The 17,065-nt window shown below is 37.9% G+C and overlaps 4 protein-coding genes across 4 annotated transcripts; 3 read left to right on the plus strand and 1 right to left on the minus strand.

Moving 5' to 3' along the window:
- Positions 1–658: 658 nt before the first annotated feature.
- On the plus strand, positions 659–9,388 carry LOC119066057 (zinc finger protein 493-like). The gene is made up of 18 exons (XM_037168282.1): positions 659–1,178; positions 1,235–1,504; positions 1,579–1,623; positions 1,682–1,877; positions 1,931–2,050; positions 2,321–2,415; positions 3,638–4,159; positions 4,211–4,462; positions 4,555–4,599; positions 4,702–4,828; positions 6,557–6,723; positions 6,795–6,911; positions 6,971–7,501; positions 7,558–7,827; positions 7,905–7,949; positions 8,016–8,211; positions 8,283–8,402; positions 9,223–9,388. The coding sequence occupies exons 1-18, from the start codon at positions 930–932 to the stop codon at positions 9,312–9,314; spliced, it is 3,459 nt and encodes a 1,152-aa protein (XP_037024177.1). The 5' UTR covers positions 659–929; the 3' UTR covers positions 9,315–9,388.
- On the plus strand, positions 3,156–5,062 carry LOC119066846 (zinc finger protein 28-like). Its single transcript, XM_037169514.1, has 7 exons — positions 3,156–3,403; positions 3,469–3,585; positions 3,638–4,159; positions 4,211–4,462; positions 4,555–4,636; positions 4,702–4,828; positions 4,894–5,062. The coding sequence occupies exons 1-6, from the start codon at positions 3,281–3,283 to the stop codon at positions 4,704–4,706; spliced, it is 1,101 nt and encodes a 366-aa protein (XP_037025409.1). The 5' UTR covers positions 3,156–3,280; the 3' UTR covers positions 4,707–4,828; positions 4,894–5,062.
- Positions 9,389–9,573: 185 nt separating the features above from the next.
- Positions 9,574–13,559, plus strand: LOC119066847 (WASH complex subunit 4). Its single transcript, XM_037169515.1, has 9 exons — positions 9,574–9,732; positions 9,800–11,019; positions 11,085–11,318; positions 11,372–11,767; positions 11,825–12,259; positions 12,323–12,496; positions 12,558–12,980; positions 13,037–13,357; positions 13,419–13,559. The coding sequence occupies exons 1-9, from the start codon at positions 9,705–9,707 to the stop codon at positions 13,485–13,487; spliced, it is 3,300 nt and encodes a 1,099-aa protein (XP_037025410.1). The 5' UTR covers positions 9,574–9,704; the 3' UTR covers positions 13,488–13,559.
- Positions 13,560–13,706: 147 nt separating this feature from the next.
- Positions 13,707–15,203, minus strand: LOC119066848 (28S ribosomal protein S31, mitochondrial). The gene is made up of 5 exons (XM_037169516.1): positions 15,056–15,203; positions 14,588–14,992; positions 14,357–14,527; positions 14,080–14,303; positions 13,707–14,024 (listed from the first exon to the last, which is right to left on the minus strand). Exons 1-5 carry the CDS (start codon positions 15,091–15,093, stop codon positions 13,768–13,770), a joined length of 1,095 nt encoding a protein of 364 aa, XP_037025411.1. The 5' UTR covers positions 15,094–15,203; the 3' UTR covers positions 13,707–13,767.
- Between the last annotated feature and the right edge of the window lie 1,862 nt (positions 15,204–17,065).

Consider the following 17,065-nt stretch of genomic DNA (forward strand, 5'->3'; position numbering starts at 1 on the left):
TTGACAAAATCTTTTACTTCATTTGTTTTTGCACTTTTCAACAGCATAAAAAACCTTAGAGAGGCGAATTTGTGAGAGAATTTCATATATTTTCTCGCACAAATTCGCCTCTCTAAAGTTTTTATGCGTTGTACGGTAGTTTTGAGGGACATTTTCAATTTCTTCAAACATTTGTTTTCGCAAAATTCTTTTGGAGTCTAAGTAAATTGTTATGTCTCTGCTAAGTTACAATGTCTACAACAGAGAAACAATGCAAACGTCAAAAACAAGTATTTAAAAACAAATCGCTCTTAAGTGTTAAATAATTTTAGTTTTTAATTGAGAAATAAGGAACTGAAAATGGATAACCCATTTTCAAATCGATGTCGAGCCTGTGCCGTGCTACTAATGAGTTCGGAAAAAATGATATCTCTGTTCGAAAACGATCTACTTGTCATGTTTACCCACTGCACTTCATTAGAGGTGAATGAACTAAGTATATTTCTATTGTCCAGATCAAATTATGTTCAATCTCTCGCTGCGTGCTGATTTAGATTTCTTCAAACGACAGCCTTCCAAATTGTATTTGCCCGGAATGTTTTCGACAATTAACAGACTTCAATACATTTCGTCATAACTGTGCAGAGTCAGATGCATACTTTCGTGAACAGGTATATCAATCGATCAAAATAGAACGACTCGACCAAACTGTTGTGAACAGTGAAGAAAATGAACCGAACCCAGAAATCAAATTCGAATTCAATGAAATTGATTGTAGTGGCGAGAATTTTGCACACTATGACACAGGATCGATCGAACACAGCCCTGTAGCGTCAACTGATGCATCTAATCCAATTATCCCTAACTCAACCAAATCCGAGGGACCGCCAAGATATTTTTGTGATTATTGTGGCAAAGGTTTTCGTGAAAAGAGTTATCTCGGATCACATATGACCGCACATAAAAAGAAGACGGAACGAAAGCCGAAAACGTATCGTTGCACTACAGACGGTTGCAGTAAAGTTTTTAAAACCAAGAAATCGTTTGACGAACATCGAATCAACATTCACAACATAAAACCGGAGAGCCCAGTTCCTACCGAGAAAAAGTTGAAATTCTGTTGTCCGAAGTGTCCAAAGTGGTTTACAGAGCAATACAAATTAGATGGTCATGTCCGTTCGACGCACGAAGGATTGAAGGTAAGTGAATGAGCCGTTGAGTAACGTTCTTCCTCTAAAATTTCAATACATTACAGCCGTACCAATGTCCAGAGTGCGAGAAAGAGTTTTGCAGGTACGGAGCTTTCGAATTTCACTTACGAACGACCCATAAAATGGTTCTGACTACAACAAAGGTAAAGGAATTTCGCTGTTACTACGATGGTTGCGACAGGAAATATGGGTTGATGGATTCATTGAACGCTCACATTAAGCGAGCTCATTTGGGCATAATACCTGTACGTAGAGATCAAAAGCTCATTTGCGACCAATGTGGAAAATCGTTTGTGGATGGATATACTCTGAAGGTTTGTACATCGCAGTGTCGATTCAAAAATTCGAAATTACAGAACGGAAAGTAATTCAAGAATGTTATTTACAGAAACACATTTATACGCATAGCGGTAAACATCCGCACGCGTGTAAGGTAAGAGACTCAAAAACTTAGTTTGTCGAAAATGGCCACTCCTTCTATTTAATTATAGATTTGCCCAAAAACGTTTCCAACGAATGCTGAACTCAAAATTCACACAATGAGACATTTGAAAGTGAAACCATTCGAATGTCCAACGTGTGGAGCGCGCAAAACTACTAGGAAAGAGCTGAATACACATCTTAGCGTCCATTCGACGGAAATAACGTATCCCTGTAAAGAGTGTCCTCGAGTGTTTCCGAGCACCAGTAAGTGACTTATATTTGTTCTTGCACAGTTATCTGACCAGTTTCCGTTTTAGGTGCAGTCAGTCGGCATGTACGAATCCATCATCGTAATCATAGACCATACATTTGTCCCCATTGTGAACGTGCATTTGCAAAGTCTGAGACGATGAAAAATCATGTCATGACACATACTGGTGAGGAGACAATTTTTTATTATTTTTTTTTTGTCAAATAAAGGAGTCTTTTAAAAGGACAAGACGTTAATGTGGGAATTTCGAGATTTGTCACGACGCAATTGCGGTCTTCCTCACGCAAATCTTTCTTACGCAGCGTCATTTTCATACGAATGCGTTAAAATGTATTTTTCGGTTCACTTTCGCATCGACTCGTTCACTTGAAATTCAAATTTTAGGCACACTTACGGCGTGAAGTAACTCCAGAAAATTGTTTTCTGCTTTTTGCAGGTGAGAAACCGTTTGCCTGTTCCGTCTGTGGTCATCGTTTCATTCAGTCCGTTGCTTTGAGAACACATATGAAAGTCCATGAAAAAAGAGTTAAGTAAAAGTTGTAAGACCAATCATGAGCTTCAATAAATTGATGGACATAACAAGATGTGGCTGTTCATTTCTTTGAATTTTATGATAGCACAACTCATCTTCGGATCGGTCGAGTTAAAACAAAAATTTCTAAGCACTTCTGTGATGTATTGTTAACGTTTTTTGTAGCCTAGACGTGATTTCACAGTAATTACAGTGTATCTCAAAAACTATTTAAATTTAAATACAGATGAGCTTTATCCATTACTCGCTTTAATATATAAAAATCAAAAAATTTGTTTTAACTATTTAAATGAATGTTATCAACGCACTTCGAGCATGAGTGGTACTCTAAGGTATAGTACTGAGACTGGACAAACACATTTTGGAACTGTAAAAAAATTTGGAAAAGTTTTTCATGCAGAAATAGTACTCTATTTGACAGCTGTCAATCGAATCAATATTGCTTGAAGTGTGTTGATGCTGCTCGTTTCATAGGTGATGTCGATTTATCTATACAAAAAAGTGATAAAAACAACATAAAATATTCGAAATCTAGGACTTCAGCTTTACGATCGATATAAGAAAAATCATACCAAGGTATAATAAAAGTGATGAATCGATTGCTGTCATTAAAATTTTCGTATTCGAATAATCAGCAATCAACTATCTACATCAACAATTTTATGGTTCTATAATCGAATAGCTAACATAATCTTCTCATTTCTCTGATTTTCATTCAAATCTCTACAAGTTGGACTACCTTGACATCAGTGGCTTATAAAAATAGTATGCAAATGTCAACATCCATCGTGTTTATGTTTATTGAAAACAATTGCTGGTTGTTTGAAACCGTTGACTGAAACTGAAAGAAATATCAAATCAGACATGAGGGAATTTTTCATAAACCGTTGCCGAACGTGCACCGTTCTGCAGGAATGTTCCAATAGAATGATATCGTTATTCGAGAAGAATTTATCGGAAATGTTTACAGACTGCACTTCGTTGGAGGTAGAGCAACATTTTTACGGCATATTATAGCACTGTGAAGATTATTTCCTTCCTATTTTTTGTAGATTGACTCGAACGAAAGTCTACCAAGTTTCATTTGCTTCGAATGCTTCGGGCATTTGTCCAATTTCAACAAATTTCGACAAAAGTGTATCACTTCGGATGCCTACTTTCGAGAACAGGTAGCTCCATGAGAACTTTTACCGGGACGTGGACTTATGCTTGTCTGTTTAGATCATAACTGCGCCAATAAAAGAGGAACCACCAATCGATGTTAACATGGAACTTGAAGAGAATCCAGCCGAAGCTGAAGATATCGAATCTGAATTCTTTAAAATTGAATATATTGACGCGAAGTTCGAACAGTACCATTACGTCTCAACCGCTCAGAATGATGTAACATCTCCAGTAGATACTCATTCCAATTCAATGAGCAGTGAAAAATACATATGCCACTACTGTGACCGGGTGTTCAATAAAAAGACTTCTATCGGTGCACATATGGCCAGGCATAGAAATGGTCCAGAGAAAAACAAATTCCCATGCACAATAGAAGGGTGCAGCAGAGTTTATAAAACAAGAGAACTGTACAATAGACACAGATGGAATTCGCACAAACTGAGAGCAGAACCCCGTCCTGAGATCACTCCCGACGGCGAGAAAATAATAAAATTAATCTGTCAGCAATGTCCGAAATGGTTTACGATTCAACTGAAATTAGATGCACACATCCGATCGTACCATCAAGGATTGAAGGTAGTTATGTGTGTATTAGATCCATAGAGATAAGTTTGACAATTTCCGTAGGGATACAGATGTGAACATTGCGAGAAAGAGTTCTGCAAATACCGATCCTACAATAGGCATTTACGAGTTCGACATGGCACCGACGAAACAGAAAAACATTACTGTACATACGATGGATGTGATAGAGAGTATGGAGCACTAGACTCATTGAAAAATCACATTAAACGAATTCATTTGGGGATAGTACGTGCAACTCGAAAACCCACTTGTGGTCAATGTGGACAAGTATTTAAGACTAGATATAGCTTAAAGGTTTGTTTTGTTTCACTCGTTGACTTTTAACTTTTGGTTGTAGCACACGACTATCATGAACTTCAATAAAATTTCAACTTCTTCTTCAACAGAAGCATAGCCTGAAGCATTCGGAAATATCACCATCTGCCTGTAAGGTAGTAAAAACCTATACTCGAGTGCTTCCGAGTTGCAGTAAGTGACTTCTGGCGGTGTTTTGTTCTCGCTATTATGTGACTGCAACTATTTTTCATTTATAGGCTGAATCGATTGGCATGTACCGAACCCATCATCGAAACCAAGTATGTGTTGGACGCATTAAGTCCTCATTTTCAACGTACATTTTCGAAGTGCGAAACGATGAAAGACAATGTGAAGACACTCCTGGTAAGAAGGCAATACTTTTTCAATTTAATGACTAGAATCTGGAACATATTATGTGTGTTTTGCAGGCGAGAAGCAGTTTTTATATTCTATGGTCATCGTTCATGCAACCTGTTGTCGTGAAGGCACTCTTGAAAGTCCTTGTCGAGAAGTTAAGTTTTGTTTATATGCCAAGAAATTGTAAAACAAATAAGTGAAACAAGAGTGTTGCAGTTCAATAAATTGAAACATAACGAGATGTTCCACGATCTGTTTTATTGAATTTCCAAATTTTGTGTATAAAAAGAATTTCTCTTCTTACAACGCACTGCTAGCATGAGTGATCGTATTGATAGCTGCCAAATAGAGTACTGTTTTGTATGAACAGATTTTTTCACGTTTTTTACAGTGTCAACATTTGTATGATACACTGTCTAGTTTCAGTACTTTATTTAGAGTACCACTCATGCTTGAAGTGCGTTGCTTGTAATGAAAAACTGTCCTAATGAATTTTGAATTAATTGGATATTGTTTATGAGAAGACAACCTCCGCGATAACATTTTTTTTAGACAAAGTGCGCAGTATATGGAAAAATGTAACGTTGAAGAAGAATCACAACTCCCAGATTATGAATTAAATTTCTGAACAGCAAACAATTTACAAATCGTCTGCCCCGATTAAGTTGGAAGAATTTTTCATACAAAATAGTACACTATTTGGCAGCTTTTACCACGATCACTCATGCTTACTCATGTTCGCGATTACAAAATCTCTTACTTCATTTAATAACACAAAAGGAATCAGGTGGTTGGTTACAAGCGCTTCCATCGCCGCATTTGGGTACATTATTGGATTTGGACTCATTGAGAATTATTGCCGGTATTCGACTTGGAGCACTCATATGCCAACCGTACACTTGTATATGTGGATACCCTGTGGATTCATTTGGCACACATGGGCTGTCTTGCATCAAAAAGAAGGGAACGTTTTTCCGACACATCCTCTTGAACGATCTAATTTTGAAGGCCTTGGTAACAGTATGTTTTCCTTCAATTTTGGAGCCGCCAGGTTTGATCCGTAAAGACAATAAACGACCGGATTGAAATACAATCACGCCCTGGATGAATTGAAAGAGTTTGGTATGGGATGCGACCTGTGTCGACACGATTGCTCACAGTTATATAGATATGTCATCGAAAAATGCTGGTGCAGCAGCTAACTTTGCTTGTTCAAAGAAGGAACATTTATATGAGGAAATAATGAAGAATTACCATTTTTTACCATTTGCTGTAGAAACTTTCGGCACTTTTAGTGAACCAGCGAAATCATTTGTTAACAAATTAGGCCCAATTCTAAATTCTAAATCAGGCAGCGTTCACGCAAAATCTTTTTTTAATCAAAAGATAAGTCTGGCAATTCAACGCGGAAACGTCGCAGCAATTACAGAAACGATTCCTCAAAGTTCCAAAATCAATGAGATTTTTTATTTAAACGGCTAAGAGATAAACTTCTCATGATCACCGATTGTAAGAATCTATAATTGTAAATAAACGCATTTAAAAACTTCATTTATTTACACGACTTTAATTTTCCATCAGTTTCAAAAAATTTCTTGGGGTGTGAATAAAGTGTTATGTCTCTGCTAAGTCTACACAATTCTACACATTCTACACACCCTTCAAATACTATATCGAACTAGAGGAACAATGCAAACGTCAAAAACAAGTATTTAAAAACAAATCGCTCTTAAGTGTTAAATAATTTTAGTTTTTCATTGAGAAATAAGGAACTGAAAATGGATAACCCATTTTCAAATCGATGTCGAGCCTGTGCCGTGCTACTAATGAGTTCGGAAAAAATTATATCTCTGTTGGAAGACAATCTACTTGTCATGTTTACATACTGCACTTCATTGGAGGTGAATGGACTAAACATAATTCTATTGTCCAGATCAAATAATGTTCAATCTCTCGCTATGTGCTGATGTAGGTTTCTTCAAACGATAGCCTTCCAAATTGTATTTGCCCGGAATGTTTTCGACAATTATCAGACTTCAGTGCGTTTCGTCGTAACTGTGCAGAGTCAGATGCATACTTTCGTGAACAGGTATACCTTTCTAACTATCGCCGCATTAAGTCTAGTTGACCAGCGATTTTTTCTGGTAGATTCTCACAAAATCGATCAAAACAGAACAACTCGACCAAACTGTTGTGAAAAGCGAGGAAAATGAACCGAATCAAGAAATCAAATTCGAATTCAATGAAATTGATTGTAGTGGCGAGAATTTCACACAATATGACACAGAATCGATCGTGCACAGCCCTGCAGCGTCAACTGATGTATCTAATCCAATTATCCCTAACTCAACCACATCCGAGGACCCGCCAAAATATTTTTGTGACTATTGTGGCAAAGGATTTCGTCAAAAGAGTTACCTCGGATCACATATGACCGCACACAGAAAGAAGATGGAACGAAAGCCGAAAACGTATCATTGCACTACAGACGATTGCAGTAAAGTTTTCAAGACCAAGAAATCGTTTGACGAACATCGAATCAACATTCACAAATTAAAACCGCAGAGCCCAGATCCTACCAAGACAAAGGTGAAATTCTGTTGTCCGAAGTGTCCAAAGTGGTTTACAGAGCAATACAAATTAGATGGTCATGTCCGTTCGAAGCACGAAGGATTGAAGGTAAGTGAATGAGCCGTTGAGTAACGTTCTTCCTCTAATATTTCAATACATTACAGCCGTACAAATGTCCAGAGTGCGTGAAAGAGTTCTGCAGGTACGGAGCATTCGAATATCACTTAAGAGCTGCCCATCAAAAGTTTCTGAATACAACAACGATATGCGAATTTCGCTGTTACTACGATGGCTGCGACAGGGAATATGGGTTGATGGATTCATTGAACGCTCACATTAAGCGAGCTCATTTGGGCATAATACCTGTACGTAGAGATCAAAAGCTCATTTGCGACCAATGTGGAAAATCGTTTGTGGATGGATATACTCTGAAGGTCTGTATACATCTCAGTGTCGATTCAAAAATTCGAAATTACAGAACGGAAAGTAATTCAACAATGTTTATCAACAGAAACACATCTATACGCATAGCGGTAAACTTCCGCACGCGTGTAAGGTAAGAGACTCAAGAAAGTAGCCTGTCTTTAGTGGTCACCACACCACAGTTTTCATTCCATTACAGATTTGTCCAAAAGCATTTGCAACGAACGTTGAGCTCAAAATTCACACAATGAGACATATGAATGTGAAACCATTTGAATGTCCGACGTGTGGAGCACGCAAAACTACGAACAAAGAGTTGCAGGCTCACCTTAACTTTCATTCGAAAGAAATATCGTATCCGTGTAAAGAATGTCCGCGAGTATTTACCAGCTATGGTAAGTGGACAATTTCTTTGGCCGTTTCTTTCGTTTACTGACTGCTCATATTTCATTGCTATTGGATATAGGTGCAGTGACCCGACACGTAAGAATCCATCATCGTAATCATAAACCGTACATTTGTCCACACTGTCAACGTGCATTTGCAAAGGCGGAGACAATGAAAAATCATGTGATGACACACACTGGTAAGAAAATACTCGGTGGCCCTCAGCGAGAAAAAGTTTTTTCAAAGGGTACTCAAATTAGTATTTTCGTTAGTAAAGAGGATTTAAGTGACACACAAAAACCGTTCCACGATACCTGAACGATTTCTTTCTCATAGAACGTTTTAAAAATTTAATTTTTTTCCGAATTTGGATGGTTTTTCCATGGAGCAAAAAAATAAATTTCTCGAAAAGAGTATAGATAGCAGTGAAGGGACCTAAAGGGACTCGGAAAAATCGGTTCATATTGATCTGAGCTGCTCCTTTGAAAAAACCCTTTTTTTTTCTTGAGGGCCAAATACCCGCAAATTGTTATCGAATAAATAGTCAGCGTATTTCGTGGGCCAACTAATTATAATTATTTTTTGTTTTCCTTGAATCTCAGCTCACGTTCTTTTAAATCTGTTGTGTTTCGTAGAATAAATTCACTTTTGCTTTTATAAAATATTAATCCAAAAACGATGCATCATAATAAAAAAAAACATCGTCCGAGTCCAGCCTAAAGTAGATATGCAAAATCTGTCTGGACGCATTGTCCCACAAAAACATTGTTCTCAGAGTTCGGAGGTTTTGTCGGGTTCTGTTTGGTCTGACCTGCACCTGACATGAGAAACCCTCGTTTAATAATCTCAGGCTCAGGTAAAACTTGAATGAACCTGAACCCTAAATTTATAATGTTCTTGTCTGGTGATTTGACATCAAGTTCAAGAGTTCGAAACCTCAAGCCCTTCTCTTAAAAGTGTTTCTTTAGATCACTTTCATTAAATTTAAACAGAAAAGATTTAAATTGTTGTTTTCACAGGTGAGAAACCGTTCGCATGTCCTGTTTGTGATCATCGTTTTATTCAAGCTGTTGCTATGCGAACACATATGAAAGTCCATGCTAAGAAATGATATTTTCAGCATAATTTACAATGATAAATACGAATATTTGCTGCTGCAATGTGTATTTTGATTGCAGGAATAAATAAATTAAATTTAAAAAATTTAAATCAGTTTTCATTCGGCAACAGCAAGGGGATATCCACTCTACGCATACGCACACTCCCTGATTTCCCATATACGAAGAACTAACACCCACAAGCATGTCGGCTGTTGTTTGTTTGAATTTCCGAATCATAACATTGGACGTTGATCAGCTGTTGAAATGTCTACACAATCCATTGGATTGTCAAAGAGCATATGACGTTCCTCTGTGTCAATTACTATCAATTTATTATGAATCAACAGAATCTAGTAAATCACTAATAAGGCTTCAAAATCGACAATAAAAATTGTTAAACAATGTCGACGTTGACGAGGAACGCACAAAGTAAGTTAAACTTGCCGATTCAAACTAATAATTCGCTTAAAACAATTACTTATCATCGCTTAACCAGACATTGGGGCGTCACAACTTCGCCAATTCAATGAGTTTCTCGAGAATCATTCCGAATTGCTGGACAGACTAAATAAGCTGAGTGTCAGCAAAACACCGAAGGTCGATGCATCAAAGTATCGTCCGGTGTCGCTGAATCCAGACATGACAAATGAAAACATTACATGGTTTCAACTCGTCAACTCCGACGACAAATTGCTGGTCAAACTGATATCAACGTTTTGTGAACTAACATCGGAAGTCAATCGTCTGGTCGACGAGTCGAAATCGATTCTACTGGACTTTATGTATCAGGATGATATGTGCGAACATTTGAACAAGTCGCAGATCTATGTTCAAATAAGTCGAAGCTTGGAGTTGTTATACACAACACTAAATTTTCTCCAACGTTGTAACAGTGTTGCGGCTGAAATTTTCAATCAAACCAGTGAATTTGTTGTCTTCAAAGAACAGTTCAACGTACACTTTTTCACCAACACCGTCACGGGATCATTGGCCGATCTAATGGTTGTTGTAGCTACGTTTGAACAAATATATTCTAATTGCATCATAAAAGAGCACTGGTCGAGTTTTCGACGGGCAATCGAATCCGTTGTCGTAGAGGACTGCAGAGCCGATGACATGACGGCTCTACAAATTGTTATCGGTGAATTAGACCATTTGTTCGATGGCAAGTTGTTTCAAAAAATGATTCAGACGTTGTACCACATCAAAATTCAATGGGAACCGAAGGTGGATGCAGCCATTGCGACATTGTTCAACGTTTATTTAGATGAACTACACATGAAAATCGTCAAATTGGACAAAATGTCTCAAGTCGATGTGCAGGACACGCGTGATATCATCAAGTTCACCTTGATGTCCATCGTTCGCCACAATTTGTTTGTCATTTTCAATCAAAAATCGATAAAAATGGTGTACGATATCAACAATCGGTTTTTCGGTGTTACATTGGTGGAAAATGTTCTGTGGACGCCGGAGGAGTTTTTGGAGAAATATGCCACCACTAAGAATCACTCGCATCAGACGTTTGTCACAACAGCGGGCAAGACGCGGTTGCAGTATTATGAGAGCACTTTGAAATGTAAATTGCTAAACGAACCACACGCACTGTTGAATCGTTTAGTTCGGTGCATATGGAAAATTGAGGCATCGAAACGAGAACCAGCGTCAGCGAAAAATGAGAAAGATCTTTTGGATGATAGTGAATTAGTGGTTCAGGTTAGACAATCACGTGGGTTTCTTTGGACTTAACGTAAATTTATTCGAAAATCTTTCGTTTCTAGTTCATCCATATCGTTGGCCAAATTAAGCATTTGACCACTGCCATCCTAAACATCCATCTAAAGTTGAATGAGAAAATCTATCAATGTGTTGTGCTGTTGGTGTGTCGAATGATTGAATTCCTACGCCTTGTTCGCACATATTTCAACGATAATTTTCAATTTTTCGTGAATGTCACACACAAATCTTCACAGCATGCAAGTTATCAGGTGTTACGTCTTCTTCGTCAAGTTATGGTAAGCGAAATTTAGGCAGATGTCCATTGTCGATTACAACGGTGTTGTTTCAGAATGACTTTTCGACTAAATCCAAAAAATATTTCACGAAAAACATCGACAGTTTGACTGCATTACAAACTGCGGAAAGGTGTATGTACGGACCTATGACTAGCAACCGCTTACTAGCTACAAAGATAGCTCTCAGCCTTACCGATTCCCTGAACGCTCGACTGTTCACGATTGAACAAATCCGACAAATTCAGACTTTGTTCAGCAATATTGAACTGTTCGCCAATTTTCGCAGATTGATCGACAGATTAACCGACACATCGTTCATGTATTGGCATCAATCGATTCTATCGGGATACGTTAGAGCTGTGCTCAACATTAACAGAACTCTTGATGCTCCAGTGCAACGAAATTCAAAGGAATTTCGTGAATGTGCATGTGACTTTTGGCAGATTTATGTACGTAGCATTAGTCGTTTGTACGTAGTGGGTGTAATAAATCTGTTTTGTTTGCAGAACTTAAGTCCAACTATAAAGAATTGCCTACGATTTCTATCCCAACTCAACGGGATCAATCAACATCAGAACGAAGACAATGATGAAGTTTACAGGAAGAGTATTTTAAGTACTGCTTGCGTAAATGTCGAAAACAATTTGCGTCTGTACGTGCATTACATGAATACCGATTCAGTGGGTGGCAAAGATTCGGTGACATTGAAAGATTTACGTTCATACTTGGTCAGCTTGGTGAAATGCGACACGATCCAGTCCATCGACTTTCACATTATGGTTAAGGATAGCATTGAGTGCTACTTAAGTGAAATGTTTTACAAATTGAAAGCGGTTGCCCTAACTGATGGTCGAACGTACGGAGACATGAGATGCGTAGCTGAAAGGAAGTATAATTTAGGAACCGTTGACGATCACTTGCCAACAAAAACTCTAGACCAGGTAAACTTTTCGACGAAAACATTTTTTTTTCTGCTTCGTCGTTTAATCACGAGACATTTAAAGGGATTAGATTTGCTGTTCGTCATGCGAAATTTAGATGAATTCATAACCGACTATTCGTATGACATGCAGAATCAGGAATTTTTCAAGAAACTGGGCAAGAAAGTGGAAACGCTTACGGTCAATCACATAATCAATGCCTTGCGGACCAATGGAATCGGTATCGTTTATATTGCGGTGAGTTTACAGAATAAAATAGTTGTCTGAACTGCAAACTGACTCTGAACGCCCCGTGTAGACCCATAATGGCTATGAGCAATTTATTCACGTCATGGAATCGGTTCTTCAATATTTCTATCACCGAAACGTAAAGTCACGTCTGCAGCGTGACATCAAATACGTTATGAATGAGCACAAAAGCGACAGATACAGCTACAAGAAAGCTTCGGATTTATTGGATGATCTGCAAAACATTGAACAAAGCCTACAGATTCCAAGCATTTACAATATTATTGTTAAGATCGGCAACATAATGGCCTACATACGAACGATAAAGTCAGCGGTGAAAAATTATGAATCGAACATGATGATGTACACGCAAAATAGACGTGACAATTTGAAAATTGGCGATGAAATCGAATTGATGGAGGAGACGCTGGCAGCGTTGAAGAATTTCGAAAATATCAAGAATGCATCACCGGATGAGGTGACCTACTTTAAGGTTTGTTAATTTTGCCAATTTTTCAAAATACAAATTGAAACCGATCTTTCGAAAAGGATTATCTCAAATACTTCCAATCGTTGCCGAAAGACGTGTACACCACTTGCTTGTACGTCATAATGCCAGCACTAACCATTTTCCATATCGAAAAATGCGACCGAATCGACGTCAATGACGGATTTGTGATGGGCGTCGCTTATTTCCTTATTAGCATGAATCAAGTGGACACATTCGATGAACTTCAATGGTTCGATACGATCAGACGGCATTACGATCTCGAATTGCAACAAATCCAAGAGCAAATGAACGAACCAAATGAACCGAAACTGAAACAAATTTTACTGCGGAAAGAGCAACGTATCGAGCTGCACAAAGATGTGAGTTTTTCGAGTAAAACTTTTGACGATGAAATGTTTTCAATTTGATGCTTCTCTCTAGAATTTCGAAATGTTCAACTGTAATCTTCGGAGTGCAATCACATTAATGAAAACCACGTATTTGAACTAAATGTGTCCTTCGAGAGGAAAGCACTCGGAGTGTGCGATTATGACATACATTACAATAAACCAACGATTTAAAATAGCAACCAAAGGTCTTACAAATGGTGCAACAATCGCATCAGCCTCAAAAAATGGAATGACTTACCTTCTGCAATATATATATGTTTCCGCTACAACTCAACCCCTTTTCACAGGAAAGTTTTACGGTGGCAATAGGAACCATTTCTCTGACTTTCTAATTTATTGTACCACACTGTGCTGGGATATCAATGTCTAGGCTAACTAATTTACTGTTGCAATTCTTTCGGTGTGTCCGAGTCTATGATGACACTTTCCAACAGCTCCTTTTTGGCTGCGAAATAATCGCGGTACCACTCAATGTGCTCCTTCTTTTGAGTGACTGTGTAGTGGGGATTCTTCGACAATCCCACACAGACCAATTCCATGAAATGTCTAACTGGTCCCTTTTTCGGACACCATGACTCCAAATGCTGTTCGAGGAAAATGTGCTCGGTGAAGTATATCTTTGCTTCTTCATCCAATCCTGGGAATAAGTGTCAGTTTAACCGTAGATATATGTGTCGGTTATGAGAACTTACCTTGTTCGTTGTCAATGGGAAACTTCCATAATTTTCCTTGCTCTGTCCAGAGAGCCATTTTTTCGAAATAATTCTTTGGAGGATGTGAAACGGCCAACTTTAGTTCTTTCTTTAGTAAGTTATTCCAAGTTGGTAAAATGTCCGGGCTTTCCTGCAGATCCTTGGCCGTTGTAAAGATGCCGAGTGGTTTTCCGCCAAACAAATCGACATGGACACGAACACCGCTGAATAAATAATCAAATAAATGGAAAAAAGTTTTTTTTATCTTAAATTTCACCTCTGCGATTGTTGCTCGTTTCGTCGTGGTATTCCTTCCTTTCTCTCGTATTTTCTTTCATAATTTGAGTGACCGGATCTCTGTGTCATCGATTTTCGAACAAAATCCGATCGACGTTCTGATGGAGGACCCCTTTTTTCGGTGTCTACTGTCATGCCACTTATCAACGAACTGCAATAAGAACAACATTAGAATAATATGGCACCGAAGAAGACTGTAGACTGTACTTACTTAAGATCCAGATTTGAGGCCTGCTTTTTTAACAAAGCTCCTAACAGTTCTGATTCGGTCTTTTCGATATCTCCACCCAGTGTCTTAGCAACTTCCTTAGCTGCCTCAGCAATACTTGCTGGCTTTGATGCCTTCTGTTCGCTGGCAGATGATGCTGCTTTATGTCGTTCCTTTTTTTCAGCCGCCGATCTAGGCCGAATCACATCTTTAACGATCGATAGATTTGTATCTTTAGTCATCAATCCCAATAGTTCATTTATGCGACGCGATGTCACTTCTCTCTTCTTGTTAGCGGTTTTCTCGTCTTTTCCTTTTTTATCAGTAGAATCATTCTCTTTCGAAGGATCGTCCTTCTTTGATGCATCGTCGGAGAAATTAACAAGCAAAGCCGGCTGTCTGCCAGTTCTGCATGGAAATTCGGTTACCCATTATCACAGGCACAATTTGATCAAAGGTTACTCAGCTCACCTTAAAATATTTAGCCCCGAAATCCTGAAGACGGACATAATGAAAAGGAACTCTGAAGTTAACTTGTCTCACGATAATAACATAGAGGTTATGTCAAGATATTAAATGTCAACAGTGACAGTGCTGACAGTATCGTTTCATAAAATTTTCGTCGTCGACTGTCAAAGCCTTGTAAATAACAGATCTGTTAGAGTGTTATGATGAAAGGGAAGAAGATATTTCGACAAGTACCCCAAGGCAAGTTAAAATAAACTGGTCTTCTGTCCTCTCGCTCTCAACGTACCACGTTCAAAGAGAAGCAAATACTTTGACAAGTACCCCAAGGCAAGTTATAATAACTAGTCTTCGGTTTTCTCGCTCTGATCATAACAGTCTATATAGAGTATTATAATGAAAGAGAAAGAAATATTTTGACAAGAACCCCGAGTACCCCAAATTGGTCTTCTGTCCTCTCGCTCTCAACGTACCACGTTGAAAAAAAGCAAATACTTTGACAAATACCCCAAGGCAAGTTATAACTAAATTGTCTTCGGGTTTCTTGCTCTGATCATGACACTCTATAGGTCTATTCGGTTCGTTCCAAGGCGATACGAATTGTCAAATTACTGTAAAATTTCATCCATATAGAGACATATTCATCAATATTTTTATGAAAACCGATCTCTGTGGATGAAATGGTGTACGTCCAGTGAAAATTGGTATATTACAGTTACTTGGAACCTTAAAGTCAATGTCCTACTCAGATTACACAGATTCGAAAGTAATTTATGGTGAAATTGTATGCATCGCAATGAATTTGTCTGCTTTTTGCGTTCGTGCCACAGTGAAAAATGTTTGCGTATCTTACAAATAGATCTTTCTAACTGAGTACTTCTAAAATATTCTTGATATTCAGACAAAATAAATACATTTTGCCATACCGTTATATCTAAGAAAAAGACTGATCGTTTTCATTTCTTTAATCTTTCAAATCTAGTCTTTCTAATTGAAGAACAGCCTTTACTTTGGTAGTCCACTTTTATCAGCCCATTCCGTCCACGATCCTTTGTAGTTTTTTACACTAAAATTTTAACAACATTAATCAGATGCACTTTTCCATTGCTTAGTTTCTTATACGTTGTCAATATTGCTATACTAACCGTTGATATCCCAGGTTGACGAGAGTCTCTGCAGCGATTTGTGATCGACGTCCAGTTCGACAATAAACAATTATCTGATCAGTGAATGTTGGCTTTGCGCGATTGTAAATTTTCATAAAATCTTCGTTCGATGTTTCGTTTGAAAATGTTTTTTCAACCTCTGACACTCAAAAAAAAAATGATTTCTATCAATTTTAGGTATGGTAAAAGTAATGAGTCCCATACAAGGCACATTTATGCTCAATGGTATTTGTCCAGTTGTTGCTAGTTCAACTGGTTCTCGTACATCAACCAACAACTTTTCAGGGTGGTTTGGTAGATCTTTGATTTCATCGTAATAAGCGACTTCGATCGGGTGTTTTGTTTCGCAGAAGACACTACCAATCGATAGAAGAACGAATGTTACTCGCAACATCTTCCAACAGATTACAGAAATTCACTGAAGTAAAAAAAAGATGTTCGATTACATCAGACTTGTATAGACTGTTATGATCAGAGCGAGAAAACCGAAGACTAGTTATTATAACTTGCCTTGGGGTACTTGTCAAAGTATTTGCTTCTCTTTCAACGTGGTACGTTGAGAGCGAGAGGACAGAAGACCAGTTTATTTTAACTTGCCTTGGGGTACTTGTCAAAATATCTTCTTCTCTTTCATCATAACACTCTATACGGAGTTTTCATATTTGTCAAACCAGTTAACGACGTTTGATATGAAAACAATATGTAAATATGACCTTGGACTGAATTCGTGTTAGTCAACTAATAAATTGTGAGAACAAACACATTCACAAGACTTTTAACTCTCTAGCGATGAGGTATTTGATTGCGTCATTTCGTCCGGAGAACAAGTATTATTTAGTTTGGGACTTAA

Source organism: Bradysia coprophila, chromosome IV, assembly GCF_014529535.1.
Source record: "Bradysia coprophila strain Holo2 chromosome IV, BU_Bcop_v1, whole genome shotgun sequence".
Lineage (NCBI taxonomy): Eukaryota > Metazoa > Arthropoda > Insecta > Diptera > Sciaridae > Bradysia > Bradysia coprophila.